The following is a 24,455-nucleotide window of genomic DNA, read 5'->3' as shown; positions in this document are numbered from 1 at the left end:
ATATATATATATATATATATATATTCAAATTATTAGTAATCAAAATTTTTTTCATGCTATTTCCATACGAAGTTTGATTGAGTTGCGTACTATATTGAGAGCTAAAACTTTCAGAGAATTGTTTTTTATTAATTTTGCTAAAAATCCATTTAAATTTTTAATTTTTTACTTATATGCATTATAATAAGATTTATATTTTTACATTTATTTAAAAAAAAAAACGTAATTTTTAATACGATACTCAAAATACAAAATCATATTCAAATAATAAATATCATAACAATCATTATATATACATTTCATCATATATAATAAGTAACCATGGTAGATTCCAATTATGTGAAATCATTCATCATTAGTAAATTTATTTTTAAAGTGAAATAATTTAAATTTTTAAAATAAATACATTTTTAAATTTGTGTGTAGGTACATTAGTACAAAAAATATGTAAAATGTTAACCCAATGGCATTATATACAGGTAAAATTAAGTACCTGTGGTAGATTACAATTATGTAAAATAATCATTAGTAATTTTTTTTTAAAGCAAGCACGATGATTGTTGATACAGATAATGAAAAAATTTACAGTAATCAAAAACTTACTGTAGATTAAAGATGAATTACTAGAAGAGCAGATTGTAAGCAAAAGTAGATACAAGGTGTATACAAATTTTAGGTCAATAAAAAAATTAAGTATTAGATTTAAAAATAATCCACGTTGTGGAAAAATGAAACGAATATGCTACCGCATTAAAAATTTTTATATATAAATATATTAGTTTCAGTATTTTGTATATTAGGATATATGAAAGTATATACATGTAAGTTGCGTCTCATATAGAGTTTCGGCCAATGTGTATCCCAAGTCAATTCAATAATAGTTACATAGGTTAACACATCAACAATTAAGCTTTTAGTTTTAAAACGTTTCCACAATTATCTTACGTGACTGAAAAAAGATTTTTATAACAGATCTAGTTTTTTTCGTTTCTGGTTGTACATAAATGTCTTGTCAGAAAAGTTGTTCTGCCATTAATTTTGTGTTCATTTCAGTTCCCACACGTTCTACGCATCACATAGTTTATCGCAGACAATTGAAGCAAACGGCGCATGCGACATGTTAACTACGAGGTAGTTCGTAATTGTTTTAAAAGCCAGCTTTGTTACAGAACCTGTGGTAAAACTTAAAAGAATTAAGGTAATTATTATTGCCACAAAAAATTAAAAGCTTTTAGTAAGCAGAGTTCGGAAAAACCAAAATCAAACTAAATTTTCCTACAAGATTTATCAATTTTACATATTTTAACGATGATTGTAGTAGTCGAAAATTAAAAAAATTATTAAATGTTCAGATACTAAACCATCATGTATATGATATCTTAATATTTTCTTAATTTTCTGCGTTTAATTTAGTACCATATTATCTGTATATAAGTTAAGTTAAGAAAATAGCAATCTTCATGGCATTGAGCTTTTGTACCGGAAGGCTGCTACACGGAGGCAGCATGTTGTTGAATCAAGCTTATTTTTCACTTCTAAAAATAAAACTAAAGGTAACTAACTCGATCAAGTAGTACTTAAGTGACATCATTAATTCAACAGATTCATCAGTGTTTTATACAGTCCACAGTAACAAAGGTTAAATTATAACCGTACAAACTGAGGTCTTGCAGGTAGATTTTTCATGAGAGACCTTTACATGGTCCATGTGCATCTGGTAAAATTTTTATTAATTGATGGATAAAAGAAAGCATAAAACATGAATATTTGTTAATTTTATATAAATTGATAACAGCATAGATCTATTTTTAAAGTTAAATATGGTAATAGCCATATATAAAATCTGTGATGTCTCTACTATGTGATATTAAAATTCAATTTATAAAATAATTATTCAATATTTTTATGATAATTATTTTTTAATGATTTTTATGGCGCATTATCGCATATGTACTGCACCACATTATACATTTAAATAAATATAAGAAAAAAATCCACATTTCGACCAAATAATTCTTCAATCAATGTCATTGTTTAATATTAGGGTTTTTGATATTGCTCTAATATTATTTAATAAATATGGCTGTTATAACCAGCTGCTTAAAGTAGTAAAATAAATGTCCGAATTAGTGCAATAAAATACATGTAAATATAGTTTACAACTAAGTAAATACTTTCCCTAAATGCATTCTGAAAATGTGAATACACCCATTTAAAATACCTGTATAATTTACCTTACCCAGGTCATTTTTATACTAAAATACTGACAATGAGATCAATATCAGACAGTAATTTCTCCTTTAAATGCAGTGCGTCCGTTCGGACTGTATAACAAAGTTGATGTAATTCTTATAATGCCTCTTATTTAAATAAAAATATCTAAACAAGTTAACTTCTCCAGAATACACATAGTTCCTAATTCCATTAAGATAGTGTTATCAAAAGCCTAGAGACTTGAGTCAGCTCGTAATTTTAGAAGGGATAAACAACTGGTTCTTATAGATAGAGCTTTGGTGGAACTTTATTTAATTTGTGGAAATAAACTCTATAAATGTATCTCAAGACTGACAAGGCAATTTATGCAAGTTTTCAAGACTTGAACTTTATTGAATTTATTCGAAACAAAAATGCAAACAAATTATTATAAGCTAAATCTATAATATAGAAAAAACATAATTAAGAAGCCCTTCAGTGAAAACTTTTTTTATCAAATAATTTTTTTCATCGAATTATTTTAAGTTATGAGTTTCCAGTAAATTTAACCAATTTAACCATCAAATTGTTTTAAAATTGTACGTTAAATATATTACATATTATATTTGTATTTAAATATAGAATATGCTGCAAAAATAAAGTTACTCAATTTGAAATCCTTACTCATATAAAAAACAACATACAAAATGAGGTTGAAATTTACAAATTTATATACAAGAAAAAATAATCAAAATATGAATAAAGCTATTTGTCATATAATTAAGTGTTAAATTAAATTAATAATTAATTTCTTTTTTGAAATTTTGTTATTTTTAAATTAATTATGTACGTGTTAACGACGTGAATATATTTTAAATTATGTATTCTTGCACAAACGATGATAAAAATTAAACAAAAAACATGCATTTCTAGATATTATCTATAGCTAGCATATTTAATTTAAAAAAATTTTGATTCGTATGAAATATTATTATAAAACAATGAATCTGATACAAAAATTCGATTTTTTTTATTAAATTTGTTTGTTCTCCAGCGCTCTAACTATCGATGTCAGTTGCCCGCGTCGGAAATTGTAATAATATGCATGAATTAACAATAAATTTCCCTATAAATGTATCTCAAGACATTTATACATGTTTTCAACGACTTAGATTTCAATATAGATATTATATTATATAAAGAACCTCGTAAATATCTCACTTTATTATTCGAAATGTTCTTATATATGTACCAGCTACAACCATAGTTCTGTATTATTGATTAATTTCGAATTGGACACACTATTTTTAGAAGTTACTGTAAGAAAATAACAAGCAATGATACGGCAATAATTCGTTGGAGAATGAAAAAAGTTATTAGCCTGGATCTAAAAGCATGTTAGAATTATTTATAAAGTTGATTACATTTTGTAAAGTACGACTTAAATTCGTGGGAATCGTGTGGTCTATGGAATTTTTCTATGTAATGAGGTTTAATTTTTGTTAAATGTGGTAGTTATGCATGAAATTATTTTTGAAGATGCTTTATAGGAGTTGATAGAAAAGAATATCGAATTATATACATCTATATATTTTATATAAGGATTTTATATATGGATATCGAATTTAAATTGTTTTTAATATATAAACATGTTATTAATTTCAAGGAAGGGCGTATATAATTTAAATTATAAAATTTATTTAAATTGTATATTAATGCAATATTTGATATATTATATAGGAGAAAATCCCCTAGTGGCGGATACCTAAGGTTATTTATAAATAAATCAAAAAATATTTTACGAAATATTTATTAAATTATGATTTATGTTAGATAACAAAGTTAGAAATCAAACTAAATTAACAAAACCGCAATCTTTGCTAAAAAATAATTAATACTATCAATCAAACTTTGGTATCAAAAATATGATTTTAAACAGTGGCACCTAGTACCGGACATTTCGAAATAACCTGCATTGATCACATATGTAGCCATCTCCACACTTTGGAATGTCTGCACATGTGTCTTTGACGAATATTCTTAGATATTGCAAAAAAGTCACTATTCATCCACCCTTTTGGCTGGGCCACACCGATGCTCTCAGCTGGTGCATTCACCATAAGCTTTTTATTCTTTGACTAGGAAATACGAAAAATGGGGGTATGTAGTGACCGTTAGTACTCATACAGAACAAAATTAAATAATTGGAATAAATTACGTTCAATTTTGTTCAATGTTTACATTGTCTTCAAAATTTTGATATTTAAAAGCAAAAAATAATAAAAAACAAAAATAAATTGACTTTGACAAAATATGTCTAAGAATCTAAATATCTGGGTTATCTAAACCAAACTTCGATCAATATAAAATAATATTTATACATATTTTTAAAAAATCCGGCATCCTAATGTGTATCTTAAGTAAATATTTTACTAATCTCGCATGCAATTCGAGGAAATGATAAGCTTTTGGCGATAAGTTCTGTGATCCCAAAAATACATCTTTTAGAAGACTTTGAAATTATTTACAAACGCATTTGACTTACGATACTCTGGTGTGTAAGCAAAACCATGCATGTCTGTCAATGTTGACATGTTAAAATTAAACGAACATATTTACCCGGCTGAAACGAAAAACAAACATTTCAGAAATTTGAATAGGGAAAACAGAGAGAATGTAGCTTAGGCAATAGCTTTATGGGGGAACTCAGATAAATGGATTTTTCAGTATTTTTCTGAGTAGAGCAATAAAATATTTGAGGCAATGTTTTTGTTCGACAAGAAACTACAGCTTTAATATGCTTTCAACAATAAACTGCAACTGTATCACTAAATATGCATCAATATTAAGAATAATAATCCTATGCAGACTATCAAATATCTTGAGCATATATCTTATATGGATAAATATCGTGAATGATTTCAAATTTTCTTACAGCTTATAATTAAAATCAAAATAATTCATATCAATTATATTAATTGCAGGTAAACAATTCATTAATCATTTTACATCTGGTAAAAGGTGTCGGTGTAAGTTCATGAACCATATCGAGCACTTTATAGAAGAAATTCGTAAGTACTCGTACAAGTATATAATTATAATTAACCCATTATTTCACAAAGAGTTAATTAAGGGCGATACAAAAGCTAAGACGGCAGTTTTAGTAATTCCCAAGCTGATGGCAGATTATTTCTTAATGCGACCAAAAATTTATAAAATTACCGAAAATGTGTTTCGGAAAATGACGAAGCATTTTTATACACATAACAGGAGATCAAGCCCGTTGGCAAACACTTAATCCCCGTTTGATTAAGATGGATGCGCTATTCACACATGTACATCCGACGATAAATTTTCATAACAATTAATTCAGAAAACATTCACCCAGGGGGAAATGAAATTCGAATCGAAAATCCGCAAAAAATAATAAAACCAACGGTAAGACTACCAATTTTATGCTTACCATTAATGTGTTTCATTTTATAACCTGTGCCCACCCATCGATTTTTAACTAAAATTAATTGCTACACGTAAAAAATCCAATGTAAATTTTACTTTTGTTCGAATAAGATAAATAATTGCTTGTCGCAGTTAAGAAACATATGAGGTCCAATGTCAAGAGTCATGTTTTTGTTTGCAAAAAGAAATCGACGTAAAAACAATTTACAGAACGGTTTTACGATGATGAACTGTAATGAACGAATGATGAATGGATGATAATATCATAAAATTAAAAATGTACTGTAAATGTTTAGAAGTTCATCTTTCAACAACAAATTAATCCAGCATACAAATCCTACAATTCAAGCGATTCAGAGACCGATAAGAAGATTGAGCAAGAAATGGCCTTCCGATCTACCAAACACCTAGCCCAATGTCTGCACGCGTCCTGACGTAGTACGCGGCATACATCATCACGTCATCGTTCATTTATGTTATTATTTTTGTATTACTGTTTTAATTTAATTTTTATTTTAACTTTTTTCATTTTGTATTCAATGTATTGCATTTTTTGTTTTTTTGTATTTTTTTTTTTTTGCTCATATCAATTTTGTAAATAAGACATTAAAGTCTTGATTAACAAAAATAAATTGTAACAAAAAAAAAATATATAGCAGTAACTTACTCACTGGATTTCAAAGTTAAGCATCAATTAGTTCAGGTTTCTCAATACTACTATACATTTAAACGAGATATTCTATTCGTTTTTTGAAATCGAATTCGTCCTTTTTGATCAAAGTTTTAGTAACATTTCTTTTCGGCATTGAAGTCGCCATTAAAATTATTGCTGATCGAAATGCAAAAGACATAAATTGGAAATGATGCCTTCGCAGACATAGCCTGAGGGCAAATGTTCGCCGAATGTAATGTGAGACGAAACCAAAATGCTTTCTTGCTGAAAATATAGGATTTCTGAGTAAGTCGAACTAACACATGTATTTTCACATAAATTCGGATACACATGTATGTATATGTGTATCAATTCATCTGGAAATTTCACACGCCATAGTTCCCTTTTTTTATAACAAAATCCGCAGAGTTTGTGTTTCTAATTGTTGTTTTGAAATTCAGAGAGATTACAAAGCAATCAATATATAAATATTATATTTGAGAAAATGTAGTATATTTACATCCAGTCAATATCGCACGTCAAAACTAGTAGCATGAATAAATAATATAAAAATATTGCTTTAAGAGAAAACATCTATTGTTACTAATATGGTAATATTAAATGCAATTAGAACTATTTGATATAAATCCTTCAACCGTTTTGTAATAACATGTAGTGTAATTTTATAAAAAAGTGCTGAAGTGGTAGTAAAAAGTCCTAAATGAACAGATGAAAAAACAATGAAGCTAATATAAATTTCATTTATGATATACATGGATATATTTACTAATATAGTATTAATAAGTTTAATTCAATAAAAATTATATTATCACTAAGAAAGTAATAATAAATATAATTATACTAAATTAATTTAACACATACTATTTAATTTTTATAAATTATACTAAATATTGGTGACAAAAAAGTAAACAATTAATCAAAATTCATATACAAAAGTATACAAAGTATCAAAGGGGTTAAAATAACAATGGAAAACTAATTATCAATTGAAGCAGCTTTAGTAAAATTTGAAAAAGTAAACTTTGGTAATTCCGTTATTTTAAAATTTTTTAATAAATCATATTAGTTATGAGAATAAAACTCTTCTATATATGGTCATTAAGATTGGATAATAATGTACTTTTACATAGACTGTAGATTTAGATTAAGAAAAAGATCTTGAATAAAAACTATTTTATTTTTATTGGTTAAACGAAATTCTTGGTAAAATAAGTCAATAAATTAACTTAAGTCTTAAATCAATATTAATATAAAATCAAACATTAAAGGAGTTAAAGATAACAATAAAACTAATTAATAATCAAATAGTGAAACTTGTAAAAGTAAACTTTAATAATTCTGTTATTTTAAAATATTCAAAAATTAACATCATAGTTATGAGAATAAAAAAATATTATATTTGGCCATTGGGATTGCCTGATAGATAATAATAACACAATTTTACATAGCCTGCAGTAATAAATAAAAAATATCATGTGAAAGAGGTTCCTGATACTTCTCCAAATATGTGGGAATCAAACATGGTTTTGAAAAAATAATTAATTTAAAATAATTTAAGCGTTATCAGAGAAAGATTAAGATTTTTATTAATGAATATAAATAAGATGATTATATTTATAAGTATATGTCCTAAACTAAGATCAACCACTATTTCAATAAATAAAAAATATTATGAAAACGACATGGGAATATTACAGCTCGTATATAATAAATTAAAGACATCAATAATCCAAATCCATATCAGCCGCTAACAAAACCTGATAAGATATGTATTGTTCCTATCCACCACAACTTAATCAGAGATCTCCCAACGTTTTTTTTTTAAATAAATTTCCAATGTAAATATCTAACATCAAAAATATCCGTGTCTTCCAACTTGATGAAACCATTAGAATAATGATTTAGCTGCTAGAACCTACTGTTACAATAATGTTCGACATAACTTCTCCCACGTATCGTACAAGACGCCTCGGCTCACAGCATCCGTGGTAATAGATGAGTCCGTTCCAAGACAAGGCGATTCCATTTTTTTCTTTCGAATTCTTGGTCGTGTGTCATAGCGATCAATAAATGTACTTCAGATGCATACCTGACACTCGTGGTAAGTCCATCATCAATCGTTTTACAGGAATAGACAACCAGAGAAAGGGAAGTTGGGAAAAAATGGAGAAAAAATGACTAAAAACCAGAGTCACTAATTAGAATCATAAGTCATTTCTTTATGTTCTTTGATGCTCTTTAGCCGGGAACATATGAGTTGAGTTTAAAAAAAAGAATTCGACGATGGATATAATGACTGGATATGAGGTCTCATGTTAAAGAAGAAAATGGTTAAAGCGTAGTGGGTAGAATTACATTTTCATATTCATTATTGCATAATTAGCAATGTAAGAATCACGTCGGGGCCACTATTGTTGGAAATTATTTATTAAAAACAAATTCTTTACTAATATATAATTGTATGAAACAATTATTTATTTTATCATTTATAGAAGTTAACAAAAGTATATTATAATAGATAATTTAATTTTATCTATCTCTAAAGCAAACTTACAACTTATGGCCAAATTGGGTTGCTACAGAAAAATCAGATATTTTCGACAGTGTGGATCAACCAACATGAATGGGTATCAAAAACTTTCAAAAATTAAAAATTTTCTACAAGTAAAAATACATTTTTCAAAAAACTTTTGTGAAAAGTAAAAATACATTTTTCAAAATATATCAGTATTTTCAAAGAAAAATCTATATTTAAATTTTTTAAATGTTTTCAAAAATATTCAAAAAATGCAAAATTAAAAAATCTCAAAAAAATCTAATGTTTCTTCCTGAGCTTTTAAAAATGTTAGATTTGGGTACGGGATATACCAGCAATTTGCTTTAAGACATCACTAGTTAGAATCATAATATCAATGTGATAATATAATTAAAATTAACACTATATTAAATCTGAACTTAAGATACTTTAAAAGATGCCAGAAAAACGGGGGATATCAAAATCTTGCCATGGATCCCAACCTCGGCCAGCTCGATATCAAGCAGTATGATGCCAAATTTCCACTTGAAAATATTGATGTGGAATATGAAAATGAAGAGAGATTGACCTGGTCGCCTTCAAGAAAAATGATAGGTTATAATGTTCAAATGCAAGCTCCTAGAAAATGTAGTTCTGACTACAAAGTTTATCCTGTAATTTGTTTTTCTTAATATAGATGCTTAATATGAATCAAGAAATAAATTAATTTAAGAGATTTGGATATGAACTTTACCGATTTATCTGTGTTTTAAATAACTCAATAGCGTAGCATCTATCACTTATATATTTTAATTAGTACAATACAAAACAAAAATCAATTTACATAAGGTGTGTCCGAATATTTCAACTCGAAATAGAATCTCCAACTTCGTTCAGACGACAAGTACCGAAGCACAAAGAAAATTATTCATATTGGACAGCACGTGGTAGTCTCATATATATATTTATGTTTTTCTACTTCGTCAAATAAAAACGATAAGAATCGAAAGATATTTCCAAAGAGAATAAAAGTGAGGCTCAGCTCGCGCTCATTATAATAAATGAACCGTTATTAAAACAGCCTAGAGATGGCTTTTAAAAGCTAATGGCGTCCGTTGTAGTCTATCAGTTAACACACGAAGATATATACAAAGAAACGCATTCATATATCATTATTATTACAGATTGTCAGACCGAACAACTGTATGAATATTTTGAAATTCTGACCGCAATGGATTTGGATACAGAAGTATTCATTGATGAAATATTGGGTTGTGAATAAATAAATAAATTCCTTACAATGCACTAAAATATATACAGTTAGAAAATTATTACAAGAATATAGTACAGTTATAGCAATTAGTTGCTAGTTAAGTATTTATAGCTGATATCGCATAAGTTCTTCTACAAGTTTGTAATGAATCTAACATTCTGGTCGACAGTAATATAGTAATATAATTATTTAATAAGCGCTTTGATTGCAGGAAATTATGAGATACTGAGTCCTGTCAGTTTAAATTAAAAATATTCTGTATAAAATGAGTTTTTATTGACATATTGAGCACTTTATGTGGAATGTAAATATAATAATAGGAAACATTGTGTTTTACATTATAGTAAATAAGTCAATTAAGGTACATTGCCACTTATGGATTGAGTTTTAAATTATTTTGAAAAATAAAAAAAAGCTTTTAAAAATTGCGCAGTAGTGACATCGATTTTCACAATAAGTTTTCAAGTAAAAATTGCTTACAAATTCATATACAAATTCATCAGTATTACGGAAAGTATAATGAACTTCATCACACACAGACAACAGTTAGGGTTTAAATAATTCATCACGAACAACCCTTAAGTTCTGATCGATGTTCAAAAATTCAAAAAAGAGAAAATCTAATAGGTAAGTTCATTGATAAATCTATAGGAAATATAAATTACTGATAACGTTTTAACATTTGTCTACAGAAAAGTTCAATTGTAAAATGCAATATACAAGCGACTATAAGTTTAACAATAGAAGCAAGTATCTACTAAAAATATTATAGTGTAAGTGAGATAATATAGACATCAAAGATGAGACATCTGTTATATTGGCAGTCAAACATGCAATAGAAAATAAAAATATCCGATAGAAGTTATCTAATAAATCTCATTGAATTTAGTTATTTTACAGGATTGTGTTTAAACACAAACGTGTCAAAACAAATAAAAGAAACCTGCAAAGCCCATGTGTCTATTCGTCGAAAGTTAAGCAAATAATCGAATCCGTTGACAACAATTAGAAGAACAAATATTTACCGATTGGAAGGTATTAGAAATCTATAGGTTACTCTCCAATATCTGATTTTCTATACCGTTATATTTAACTAAAACGATCTTTGATGTAACAAAAATATAGTCACGGCTGATTGTGTTTGGTAACTGGATACCCAATGTTTATTTTACCCCCGATGTCCGTATGATAACAATACTTCAAGCAAAATGCTTCGAAGCGGGAAGCCCTTACGCCGTTGATATTTATCAACTGGTACGGGACCTTCGTATAGGGTTGCAGTAGTAGGTATTAGGTATTATATAGATGACGTTGTGATTTTTGTGTTTCAGAAAATATTAGTACATTTATTTGGCATAGGAATGATGAATGGTCGCCGTAAATCGCGATTTTTATGGTAGAAAGGTAAAGCCTAATAGAAAATATTAAGGGAATACCGCGCGTAAAAAAATAAATAAAAATAAATAATTGTATTTCAGATGGTGAAAAATATATATTTGTAAACAACGAAGTATCTTTTGATCAAATTTCAAATAACAGTTTAATTTATTTCAAACCGAATTAAAAATATTTAATTCTATTGACTGTGTTAAAAGTCTCTTGTGCTCTTTTCACTGGATGTGGTATTATTATTTTGAAAGGTTTCTTTTACTCACCCAAAAAGATTCAAGTTAGGACTCAAATTATACAAAAGACTTGTCAAATTCTTCAAATATTGTGATTCTAAGTGTGCATAATTATTTTTATAGTCTTTTACCAAAGTTAATTATCATTCATGCAAGTAATCTCTTTAACATTGAATTACTACTGATTTCGCAACGCAAGTAATTACCAACGAATAATTACTTCGAACAATATTAACCCAGTATTGATAAAGACAATTCGAAAACTGAATGCATAATTTCAAATATAATACAGGCAATATTCTCTGGCCAAATCGACTAACGTTGTAATATTACGGCCATTTCGTATGACAATATGCAACAATAACAATATTCCAGTTGACCATTGTATTATTGTACCATATTAGCAGAGTTAAATAATGGGAGCGCTGGGATAAATGATATGTTGAGGAAATTATAGAGCAGAATCATAATTAATAATACACATTTGCAAAAAAATGAAGTTATAGAAGATAACATATAATTCCATTAACCTAAACGATGTGAAAAAACGTCAAAATAATTGAAATCAAATTCTCTTGAAGTTGAGGTGAGAATATTTACTATATTTACTATATTTATTTTTAACATTTTCTTTGACGGTAAATAGGTAAATAGCTAGTTTAATTACATTTCTATATTTTTACCTATTAATTCATTAGACTGTTAATTGAGATCTACTTCCCAAATATTAGACATTGAATGTGTATTTTGTTTGCAATACCGGACACTATGCTATAATTTTTTTTCTTATTTCGAAACAGTAATCAGAATTAACAGTTTCATGAGCTATTATGATAAAATTTCTCCTCGACAATTCGCTATTTAGAAGGCAACCCGACGGTTGTCCTATCAAAAAAAAAAAATGTTGTTTGATTGCACTTAGCAAACCGTACACACAATACATTCAGCTATTTTACAGGTATATTTATTTAACATCGCGAGAAGCATCGCTATCCCCCAACTTCTTAGATATTATGTGTTTTGTTGTAGTGAATCATTGCAGATTCTTTTTTTGAGACGCTTTGGCGGTAAAGGCTTGACCAGGTCATACGCTAATTGGTTTGGATGACGACTTAGACAAGCTTTGTATCTGGAGCAGTAATTATTAATTTCTTCTTCTATAGTAGGAAATCTGAGATCTTGATGTATTAACCAGTTGGGGACATATTTTGGAGCGTTCTCGATTTCTTTCAAAATTTTGTTTTACAGCCTCTGTAGAATAGTTATGTTTGATTTACAGGCCGCACCCCATAGTTGTAGACCGTAGGACCATATTGGTTTAATAATTGTCTTATCTATTTCATTTACGTGTTTTCGTAGAATTTTCGAGGCAAGCAATTGATTGTCATGTCTATCAATATTTGATAAATGTTTTATTAGAATTTCTCTAATACTTATATTTTGAATTTGAAGCATTTAAAATACTTGTATTAGAAAACACTATAATGAGCACTATACCTATAGATGTGTATGGTCTAGCATGTTATTGTTTGTAATAACTATTAAAATTAAAATACCTGATGTATTAGGCACGTATAAAAGAAATATTTTATCCTAAAAATGATTTATTACCAGCTACCCAGCTAGTTTCGTTCTAAAGTAGAGTATTCTACGCTCGGCGACACAGAACAGAGAGCATCCCCGCGCGCAGAACAGCAATGGGTGCTGTGACCTACTATTAAATCGATATTTCTCAGTTAAGCTGTTATACCATATAAACGCTGCTACGGACTCTGCTTATTATCGTAGAAAATAAAGTACAGAGTCACAGCAGAAATGAAACTAGCTAAAATACTATTTTTATAGATGTTGTTTTTCACTGTTCTCGAACAATTGCACACATATCCTTGGGTTAGTTCATATTATACTCGTGCAATCAAGTATGGCCATAAATATAACTCGCTTGACATAAATAAAGGAAAAATACAATATATATATATATATATATATATATATATATATATATATATGCACAAAATTTTTATTTCTCTCTAAGCAGTAAGATAACAGAAAGAAAGATCTGAATTTTCAAATAGTCTCAGAGGTGTTGAGCATAGATATAACCGTGATCGAAGATCTTTCCAAATTATCTCCTTAGATATAACTAGTTCTAACTATATACAATTATTTTTGCAAATAACAAGAATAAATTTTTACGCCAATATGACCTGTTATAGTCAATGTTCCTAACAAGGTGGTATAAGTACAGGATTCAATGGGAAAATATAGAATCTAAATTTTATGAGAACTACCAATAATTATCCGAGCAAATTTAATTAAAAATGTTAAATACTACGTGTTACCACTAAAATTACTATTTTAAAACGAGATTAAAATATTTATAATAAAAACGAATACCCAATTGATAAAAATATAATCAGATGTTCATATTTTAAAATGATATTTAAAAATAAAAGAGTCGAAAACATGTGCCATTTAGTGTGACCGAATTGCTTTGAAAATCGGATCAGGGTCGAAAAATAAATAATTGCATATAAAATGGAACTACTACGACTATATTTAAACTTGGCGAGGTGTTCAGTAATTATCGTTCAAATGCATTATACATTATATAGACCGTTTACGTAGATAACGGAAAATGGCAAAAATAAAATTATTTTAAATAATTTTTTTTGTAATATTTTAGGGGGCGTCGATTAATTACGTGAGGTAATATCACGTAATATCATGGGGGGGAAGGGGAGGGGTATAGTGAATATCACGTGTATTTATTTTTAAACATATTTTTTTAAAAAAAATCAAATATTAAAAAAAAATCAAAACTATCATTATTTTTTCTTGTAACTAAAAATACACGTGATGTTTGATGGGGGAGGAGGAGGTAATTTTGAATTTCAGCACGTATCACCAAAGAGGAGAAGGGTCCAAAAATCCTTAAAAAAACGATCACGTGATTAATGGACGCCTCCTTAGAAATCAAAAGTGCAATTGCCAACTAAATTAAATAAATTGGTAAAGAAATCTGTTGGTGCAAGTATAAATCAATTAAAAAAATAGTTTTTCAAGCACACGTGATTAATTAAAATAAATGAACCTAGTAACAAAACTTTAAATATTCTCGATATACACAGTGTCCCATTTTCTCAGGAGCTTTTATAATGATCAGAGCTTTCCCTGAATCATTTTATCTAAGCGAACAACCGATCTGCTTCAAATGCGATGTATTTTTAATTAGGGGGATGTCTCCCAACTCCAACAATGCCCCAATTTCTGCTCCAAATTTCCCCCCGAATTGGATGATGATTTATAGAGAGTCGAAGTGCCAATGGCGCACTCGTTAAGCCCGGACACTGTGTAATTTTGTCATTAACGAAAAATCGGGAACGGTTTTAAATCCGTAAAAGGTTCGCTTGTCGTTTGGCCCCCCCTCAGGCTGATGTTTCTGTAATTAACGCCGATGACGATTATGATGAGAGAAAAGGAGGTCTAATTTTAATATTTAATAACACTTGGATGTTTTTGTAAAGAAGAAAATACTGGGAATAATACTGAAAGTCATTCGTCATCGTGAGAAGCATTTATACCACTCGAATATACATTATCTTATATATCATAAATATATCTAATGTGAACTTGGTGCTTAAGAAGAAAATATAAGATATTTGAGTTTTTGGAGTCTGTATATATGTCAATTCAATCATTCGTTACAGGTGTAAATTTAAACAAAAAAGCATAGAAAATATGTCTCATATGTGATAACTTCTATATAAGGAAGCTAGGGGCTGTTTGTAACAGAGGTTACTTGTAACGGTCGTTTTTCAATAGGATCTTTAACGATATTACAATATTTTTTTGTTTCCTTTGAACTTGTAAACCGTCCTGCATAATATTGTCCGCTACTGTTCCGGATATCAACGAAATAAACAGAACTGTGCAGGTCCGTCATTTTTACCAGGTAATATAAAGTTTAACACAAATAACTGAAATTAATTTGAATTCATAGCGACACTATGTATTTTAACATTCCTTTCTTCCAAAATTTTTGACTATTACAATAAGGAATTCCTTCTATATCTTTTTTTCAACGGATATGGCAGCAAACAGATATGCGGATGAAATATATACCTAAGTCACATCAAATATTTCTTTCTTGCGATGTTGACACATTATCACGCGAGGCCGTTCAGGTGTAAAGATTATACGCCAGGACTTTTTCGTATCGAAGATAGATGAGCTTCGACGAAACTCGCGCTTTTAATAAATCGAAAAAAGCAAAGTCTAATGTAAAAGTTTGCATAAAGAAATCTATCATGGAGGGAAAGATTTTTATTTTGGTTGCTATTAAAAATAATTTGTAACAAAAATTTAAACTCTTCATATTGCAGATGAATGAATAAAACTAGTTGGAGCATATTAGCTCCAAGTTAGATTAAGTATGTCATGATTTTATATATAGAAACAAAAAAGTGTAAAAATATATATCGATGTCTAAGAAAATCGTAAAATTACGAAGTATTGAACTTTAATTAAAACTAATTAATTATTTATGGAAATGCTCTCCACTAGTATTTATGTAAATAAATAGATGATGTTTTTAAACAGAATAGCTTATCCGACAAAATTCTACATAAACACACGAGCATATATAGAAACTATTTTTTTCAAGTTTTTTTATTTAGAAAATGAAAAGATTTTTCTTCTCTATATAACAATATAATGGAGTAAAATTAGATTCATAAAAAATGATTAGATGAAAACATGGGCCTATTTACTGATTTACTGCATGAATAATTGTTTAAAATAAATTGAGTAAATATTTTATTGCATGGGTATCAGAAATTTGCATGAATTTGCATGAACTTTACAAATTTAAGATGGGATTTAAAATTTTATATGAAAATGTTAGCATTACCTATTAGTAAGATAAAACGATAGAAGATGAAGATAATCAAAGATCTGGTGCTTTTCTATATGTCGTTATAATGGTAACAAAATGGAAATAATTACATAAAAATAGGTAAATGAATAATGGATCAACTACCTATCAATTGATTGTTCGCAAGAACAATTTTTCAAAATAAATTAAGAAAATGAAATAAATTGATTCAAATTTAGACAAGAATTTAAGGTTTTGTATTCAAAATTTTTTTGCATTATTTAACAGCAAGATAAATAAAATGAATTAGTAATCAAAAGACATGAGTTCAGTACAATAGAAAAAATAAAATTGTCCTTGTGCAATTTATTGAATAATAAATTTAAAAAAAAGAGTGATTATTTTATTTAGCAATTTACTAGAATACTTTACAAAATTGTGGTGATTTTAGGTTTTATATGCAAACGTTTGCATTACCTATAAGTGAGAAAAAAAGAATGAAGTACATTAAAATAGAGGAATAAATTGTCTATAAGAAATAAGATGTTTATTGATATTTTCGTTATGGAACATATTATTAATTTAAGGCGAAAATTTAGAATTTTATATGCAAAAGTGTGCGTTTAAAATTTGTAAAATGAAAAATAGAAAATGATATTTTACACAGTTGCAATTTAGTTTTTTATCAATCTTAACTGTACTAACTTATTCTCACATTAAATCGTGTTCGCAAAACAACAAAATATATTATATCTATACTCATAAATTTCAATAATTCCCTCATAAAGAACTTATTAATACAAAATTTAGCATTCACAAGCGTCAACTTAGTGTATGCAGCTTGAGAAATATACTCTGTAGATAAGATAAATTATGGATAAATTTATGTAACTTATTACAAAATGCCCTTTCCTCCCTTGCGAAAATCAGTCTTTCCAGCGACCTTAACCTCGAAAACGCTCTCACCTTGAATCGCTTTTGCACAACAACAAAAAATTCTATATCCACACCCGAAATAAACCATAATCGAATATTTCTAAACGATATGTTTTCAATAGGAGCTGCACGCATCACTTAATAATAACATATAAAAGTGTCGAGGTAATGCGTTACATGCGCACACACCCCTGGGCGAAATTCAGTCCACAATTCGCTCGGTATATGTATGTATAGTTTTGTATCAAAACTAGAGGTGAGGTAAAAAGCTCACCCCAAATATGATATATAATAAATATATATGTAATATAAAGCAAGAGCATACATGTTTCATCACGTCAGGCACAATAGCGAACCGTATGACTTATTACTTGACGCAGAAAATATCGCGAGGGGGTTCGAAATGTTACTCTAGAAATATTTATGCATATAGCTACGGGGTGAATGATATACCTACATACATGGAGAGTACACACATGTGTATATATTGTATATACATTATTAATAAATAGAAATTAAATTGTGCATAACATGTTTTTTTAATTAATTGCATTAAAATAAACTAAAAAGATTCTTTAATAGGATCTAGATATAAGCCACACATTGTAAATATTTGAATATTTAATCTAGACTTCTAATTAACAATTTATGTTCCGATAGTTTGCAAAATTTAAAAAATAAACTGATTTTTTTAAATGGATGCTATTTAACATTTCTTTGAATTATACTTGAAAAAAATTAAGTAAAAAAATCAACTTCGTGACAGACTTAACGGTAATGATGTTAATAAAAATGGATGTTAATAACATTTCTTTCGAATTATACTGAAATTATTATACTGAACTAATTTTCAATTACAAATAATTAGTGTTATATATTACTAATCAGACGGATTCACGATATTGATGCTTTTCTCAATTTTTGACAAAATCAATTAATTAAATCCTTTATAATAGATGCTATCAACATTTCTTTTGAACTCTACTGAAATAAAAATATGAAAAGTATCATCTAATTACTACAATTAATTAATTGTTATGCATTATTAATTAGACAGATTCACGGTTATGATACTCTATTAAATTTTTAGCAAAATGAATAAATTAATGCCTTTATAATGAATTCTATGAACATTTATTTTGAATTATACTGAAACAAAATTAGAAAAAATATTAACTAATTCTTAATTGCAATTAATTAATTATTATGTATTATTAATTTGACATTAACGATTATGATACTTTGCTAAATTTGTGGCGAAATGAAGTATTTAAAACCTTTGAAATGAATGCTATTAACATTATACTGAAAAAAAAATATGAAAAAATATCAACTAATTTTTAATTCCAATTAATTAACAGTTATCAATTATTAATTAGAAAAATTTACGATATTATACTTTTATAAATAAATTAAAGGCTATATAATGGATGCTACTAATATTTGTTATAAATTGTACCAAAACAAAATTAGAAATAATATTAACTAATTTTTAATTCCAATTAATTAATTGTTATGAATTATTAATTAATTTATTATTATTAAAACAGATTCACGGTTATGATACTTTTATCAATTTTTGGCGAGATGAATAAATTAAAACCTTTATAATGGATCCTATTAATATTTCTTTTGAATTAATTGATATGTATTTTAAATTAGACATATTCACACAATTGATATCTTTATAAAATTTTGGCGAAATGAATGAATTAAAGCCTTATTTTTGTCTTATTTTTATAAGTCTATTAATAATTTTTTTTATTTTAAAATTAAATTAAGAAATAATTAAAAATTTCAGTGAAGAAATTACAGTTTCCAAGATTTTTAATTATTTTACATATAAAATCTCATTTAATGGCGATGCTTAACAACATACACACTTAAATCATTTGTATGCATTTTAATTTCCTGCGTTTGTTGAATTTATGCACAAATGATTTATATATACATACACATTTGTATAACAAATAGAGATTATAGACTTTAATTGAATGTTACATTGATTAACTAACCCTTTATTCTTAATATTTTCATTTCGAAAACTGTGATAATATATTAATAATAATCTATATTTTACATTTTCATTAAAAATGCACTAAAATTAAAATTATACTGCGCAAACTGTGAACAAAACAAAAATATTATAAAATATTATAATAAAATATGTTTTTTGTAAATAAATTGCAAACTGGAATATTGTAATAAGGCTTTTGTGATTTTTTTCCATAATTTATTTAATTTGTATTATCAGTAATGTTTCAAATATTTAAATTCATTTTTAAATAATGAATTGTATTATTATCATGAGATATACAAAATCCGAATTACTCAATTTTTTTTTATTTCATTGAATAAATAAATCTTCTCAAACAAACAAAAAAACTCGAAAAATTCTATCAATGTTTATAAGAAAGGTACAAAATTCATATTATAAATTTAAGTTTATTATTTGTAAATTTATTAATATTTTCAAATTCAATTTTCAATTCATCAGGTTATTTTAAAATATTTTAACTGGATATATAGTAAGTAAATACAACTTTGGGGTATAAAACTTATCTAAATTCTAGGCAGGTATAAAGTTTCTTAGGATTAGGCACAGGTAAAATTTACCTGTAAAATATTTGTTTACTATAAATTACAAAAATATATTGATTGTACTGACACCTATCGACACTAAATAATCTAAACTAAATAAACTTTCTCTTTAAAAAAAATATATTTGAAAATATTTAAAATATTAAAAATAAATTTTGAGTGACATTTTTGAAATATAGCATGATATATTAATATCAAAACAAATTGATTATCCGAATACCTACATCGAAAACACAAAAAATTAGTACTTTAGTTACAAAAATTAATTTTATTAAGGTAATTGCAGTGTATGTTCTACAATATCTCATTAAAATTAATATAGCCTAATTTCTGCACAATGACAAAATAGTTGTTTGATTTTAGGAAGTACTTGTTATAAAACATCTTATTAAAAATAATTTAAACAACACTTAAACTAATTTTTGAAGAAAAAAGTAATTTTATGATTATAGGGTTTACTAGTTCACAAATATTTTTAAATTCGTGTAGCCTAATTTTTGCAATAAAAAAATGATTGCTTGGCTTTAGAGAAAGCCAGTTCTAAAATATGTCATTAAAATGCATCTACTTAAATTTTTGAAATACAAAAAACTAATTGTATGACTTTTTGGGGTGCTGGGATCAAAAATATCTCATTAAAATACATCTCGCCTAATTTTCGTGTATGACTCCTAATCTGGTATAGGTATCGATTTACCATAAGGCCTACTGCCGTGTTTTTGCGGCCTATCGCAGTTTGTAAATTCGGTTTTGGATTTGTGGCCCCTCCCGAACATATTATTCACAATAACGTGACATATGTATGACGTAGAAGACCCAACGAACGCTCGTGTGTTCCCTTCGCATATGAGTATCTGTCAATTTAGTTAATGTGGACCTATTTATGGTTTGTCAGAATATGAATGATTGAGCATGTACCGGGATTTACACACAGGATTTGCACCTTGAGGTTCCCGAGAGAGATCTGAACTTATTATTAGATAAAGCTTTCTAAAATTAAATGGTTCTTGGTATCTGATTACTAAAGCTGAGCTTGCCGGAATTTGATAATTGAGTAGTAGTGTAATTTAAATCGTTGGTCTATTTTTGAGCACATATTTTGTTTTTATATACTAGTACTATAAATTTATATTTTCTCAAAAATCTAATTTTTTAAGTAAATTTTTTTCAAAAATGTTAATCGTTTTCAAAAAAATAATAATTATTGGTAAGGGAAGTTCCAGCAATTTGCCTTAAGGCACGATGCCATGTCAATAGACATTGTTTCGTTTATTCTATAAATTTCATCAATCATATCCTTTTAATTATTTTATCACTTTCATCAAAGAAATGCAAGTTGAAGCAAGTAATAAAAATAGCCTTCACAAAAGTGAATAAGATAAATGCACAAAGAAATGACACCCAAAAATAATTTAAAACCTTACAGTAAAAAAAATTCAGTAAAAACTTTGCTTCCTGCCAATGCATGCAAGTATTTTTATTTCAATTAAATTATTTTGTTTGTATCATTTAATTATTAATTTTTATTTTTATAGCAATATAGCACAGAAAAAACTCGTCATGCAACTGTTTTTGTTTAATATATTTAGGTTTCTTGCATTTACTTCCTATATGTTTTTTTAATGCTAACAGATTTAATTTTACAGATGAATAGAATAGCCTAGGAGAAACTGTTATAACTAAAAATATTCAAACATTAGATTTAAAATAAACATTTTACGACCTTAAATCTTAGCAAGAAATTCCAGTCAATAGATTTTGTACACATTTCAAATAATCTCGACTTCATGAATAAAGTACGAGTATGTGGGCTATGTGCATTATATGACATTCCGGAATTTGAGTAAAAATAGTTTTAAGTAAAATATATTGAAAAGTGCAACAGAAATACGAAAGGATTTACGGAATTTAAAGTTTTGAGAACAATAAAGAATTATATTTAGATATTTTTTTTATTCACTACTATTTTTACAACTGCCCAGTTAAGGGCATTTAGCAAATATTTAGATAATATAAAATCATTTTATATAGTTTGGTCAAAAAAATATTCAGAAAATACAATTCTAATATTTTAGTTTTTTGTTAAAGGTTTCATTACTACGTTAAATGCCATATTAGTCATATGTTTCTGACTAGTATATAATTACTGACTATCTAATTTTTCTGATATTTTCGTTGCCATTAACTTCTTGCATAAAAAACGAATCTTGAAAATGATGTTTTCGGAAGTCTTCTGTATAATTTAATTTATATTGGTTGAATATATAAGTTTTTGAAAATCCATTTTTTTAAATTTTTCATACAAAAAATGAAGTTTTAATTTTAAACAATTCTAAAAGCAAACATTTCACTTGCATTTCCACTTTGACACTTCTGTTTCATGATTACACACCTCAAAAAAAATTTAAATACCTGAATAATAATTCTCTTGCTGATGAAACTTATAAACGTTACGTACAGCATCTTTTACTCAGCAATTTGCAAACATCACTTAAAATGTGCACATTCTACAAGAACCTTATATAGCCAAGAAAAGCAAAGATATCCAACTATTAATTAAAATTATGTAATAACGAAACAATCTAATCCTATTGCAAATTTCAAAATTACACGGATATTTTGCGTTACATCTTTTGTTAACAGGAATTTAATAAAATTGCTATCTTAAAACAGTTCGAACGTGAAATTAATACAATCGACTTGGACTGATCAGATTTGAAGAAATGTTACGAGATTGAATGTTTTAATGTGAAAGGTTAAGGTTTATATTTTGTGGAATTATTTGACACGGTGACTTTTTAGGTCGCGGTAAGGAAATATTTTTGTAAAGTTAACGAAAAGGTTAAAAGGTTTTAAATGTAGAAACACAATCAATCAATGGTTTTTGTAGATATTTGCGAAATTATGTTTGAGACGTAGGTAATTCGTATTTCTAGATTTGAATTTTTTTTGAAATTTTCTTAAGATAAGTTGACGTTTTATTATTGAACTATTAAATATTTAGATAGGCTCTTCATGGGCCGAATTTTGGTTTTACATCTAAAAAAATTTGGAGAACAAAAAATTAGAAATATTTTTTTTTTCTTTTTTTTAATTTTATTTTCAATAGCAATCAGAATACATGACAATTCTATGAGCTATTTAGAAATTGAATTGATTTAAATTAGAAATTATAAGTTTATATTACAAATGGAAAACAAAAAAAATGTTTAAACATTTTTTGGGTATTAATGAATTATGTGACTTTAAAGTCACAGAAGCCTATATGTTCACACTTTTTTATATAAAAATGTTATTTCAGGTTGAAATGTCTAACAAAAGTCATAAATATTGAGTTTGGTTGGTATAACGTTATAGAACTAATTACACATATCTTCCGTGTAACACAATATTTAAATTAATTTCTACAATGTTTAAAATTAAATATAAAATTTTTAAAAATAATTTTAAATAAAGTATATTCGATATAAATATATTAAAATAAATTTTTCGTTTTGCGTGTTTTTATTTATCGCATTAAAAACTGACAAACATGGCTTTTTATAGTAATTTTCGTTTAGCACGTTTTTTCATAAATTTTCGAGTTGCACGGTTTTTTATGGAACCTATCTTCCGTGTAAAACGATGAATAGATGTTTAAGATTTATCTCATCTCACAAAAATTATTTGTTACAATTTGGAAAAATTTGGAATGCAACCTAACAGTCAAATTCTACTAACAATAAGAATTTTTTCCTGACCTTCTGAATCATCAATCCCATAATACATTTATCCGATAGTTCCAGGTAGCCACAGGCACACAAGTAAAATCACTATGTTTTCTTGATTCAAAAAATAATCACAAAATAATATTTTCAAAAAATATCAATACCACACAAAATATCACTAGAACCACTTATAAAGTGTTTGATAAAATTTTTCAAATTCTTATTTTCAATTTTTCCATATATCACAATATAAGCATTATTGCACAAATTTTTCACTCTACAGCTAAAATGTCTTGGAATTAGTAGGATACATTTAATAGATAAAGGACAATGTTGAAATATTATAGGAGTTCGGGGTATTTAAAATTTAAATGTTTTTGCGATAAAGCGATAAACAAGTTTTTCAGCCATGCGGCAACTCTTTGATTTTTTTTCCTGTAGCGACTTGTAATCTTTATGAGTTAATAAAATTTTGCACAACTGGTCTTTGATTTATTGTTTGTTGATGTCGCACTCCAAACAATGTCAATTGATAAAATGATTTATACGAAGTAATTTTTTTAAATATTTTTTTTAAAATAAATTCCAAGTTTTAAA

At 27.0% G+C, this 24,455-nt stretch overlaps 1 protein-coding gene across 1 annotated transcript in view; it reads right to left on the bottom strand.

Annotated features, from left to right (window-relative positions):
• LOC113372024 (teneurin-m) overlaps positions 1-23,949 on the bottom strand; it is a 361,925-nt gene extending 337,976 nt beyond the window's left edge. The window contains exon 1 of the mRNA XM_026612394.1: positions 23,892-23,949. Coding sequence (XP_026468179.1) covers positions 23,892-23,919 — 28 coding nt within the window. The 5' untranslated portion in view covers positions 23,920-23,949. The remainder of the gene's footprint in view (positions 1-23,891) is intronic.
• Positions 23,950-24,455: the final 506 nt, after the last annotated feature.

This window comes from Ctenocephalides felis, unplaced genomic scaffold (genome assembly GCF_003426905.1).
Source record: "Ctenocephalides felis isolate EL2017-DRISC unplaced genomic scaffold, ASM342690v1 CF-g0.4_SCAFFOLD_00845, whole genome shotgun sequence".
Classification (NCBI taxonomy): domain Eukaryota; kingdom Metazoa; phylum Arthropoda; class Insecta; order Siphonaptera; family Pulicidae; genus Ctenocephalides; species Ctenocephalides felis.
The sequence above is the reverse complement of the archived record's forward strand: the minus strand, read 5'-3'. Positions and strand labels throughout refer to the sequence as shown.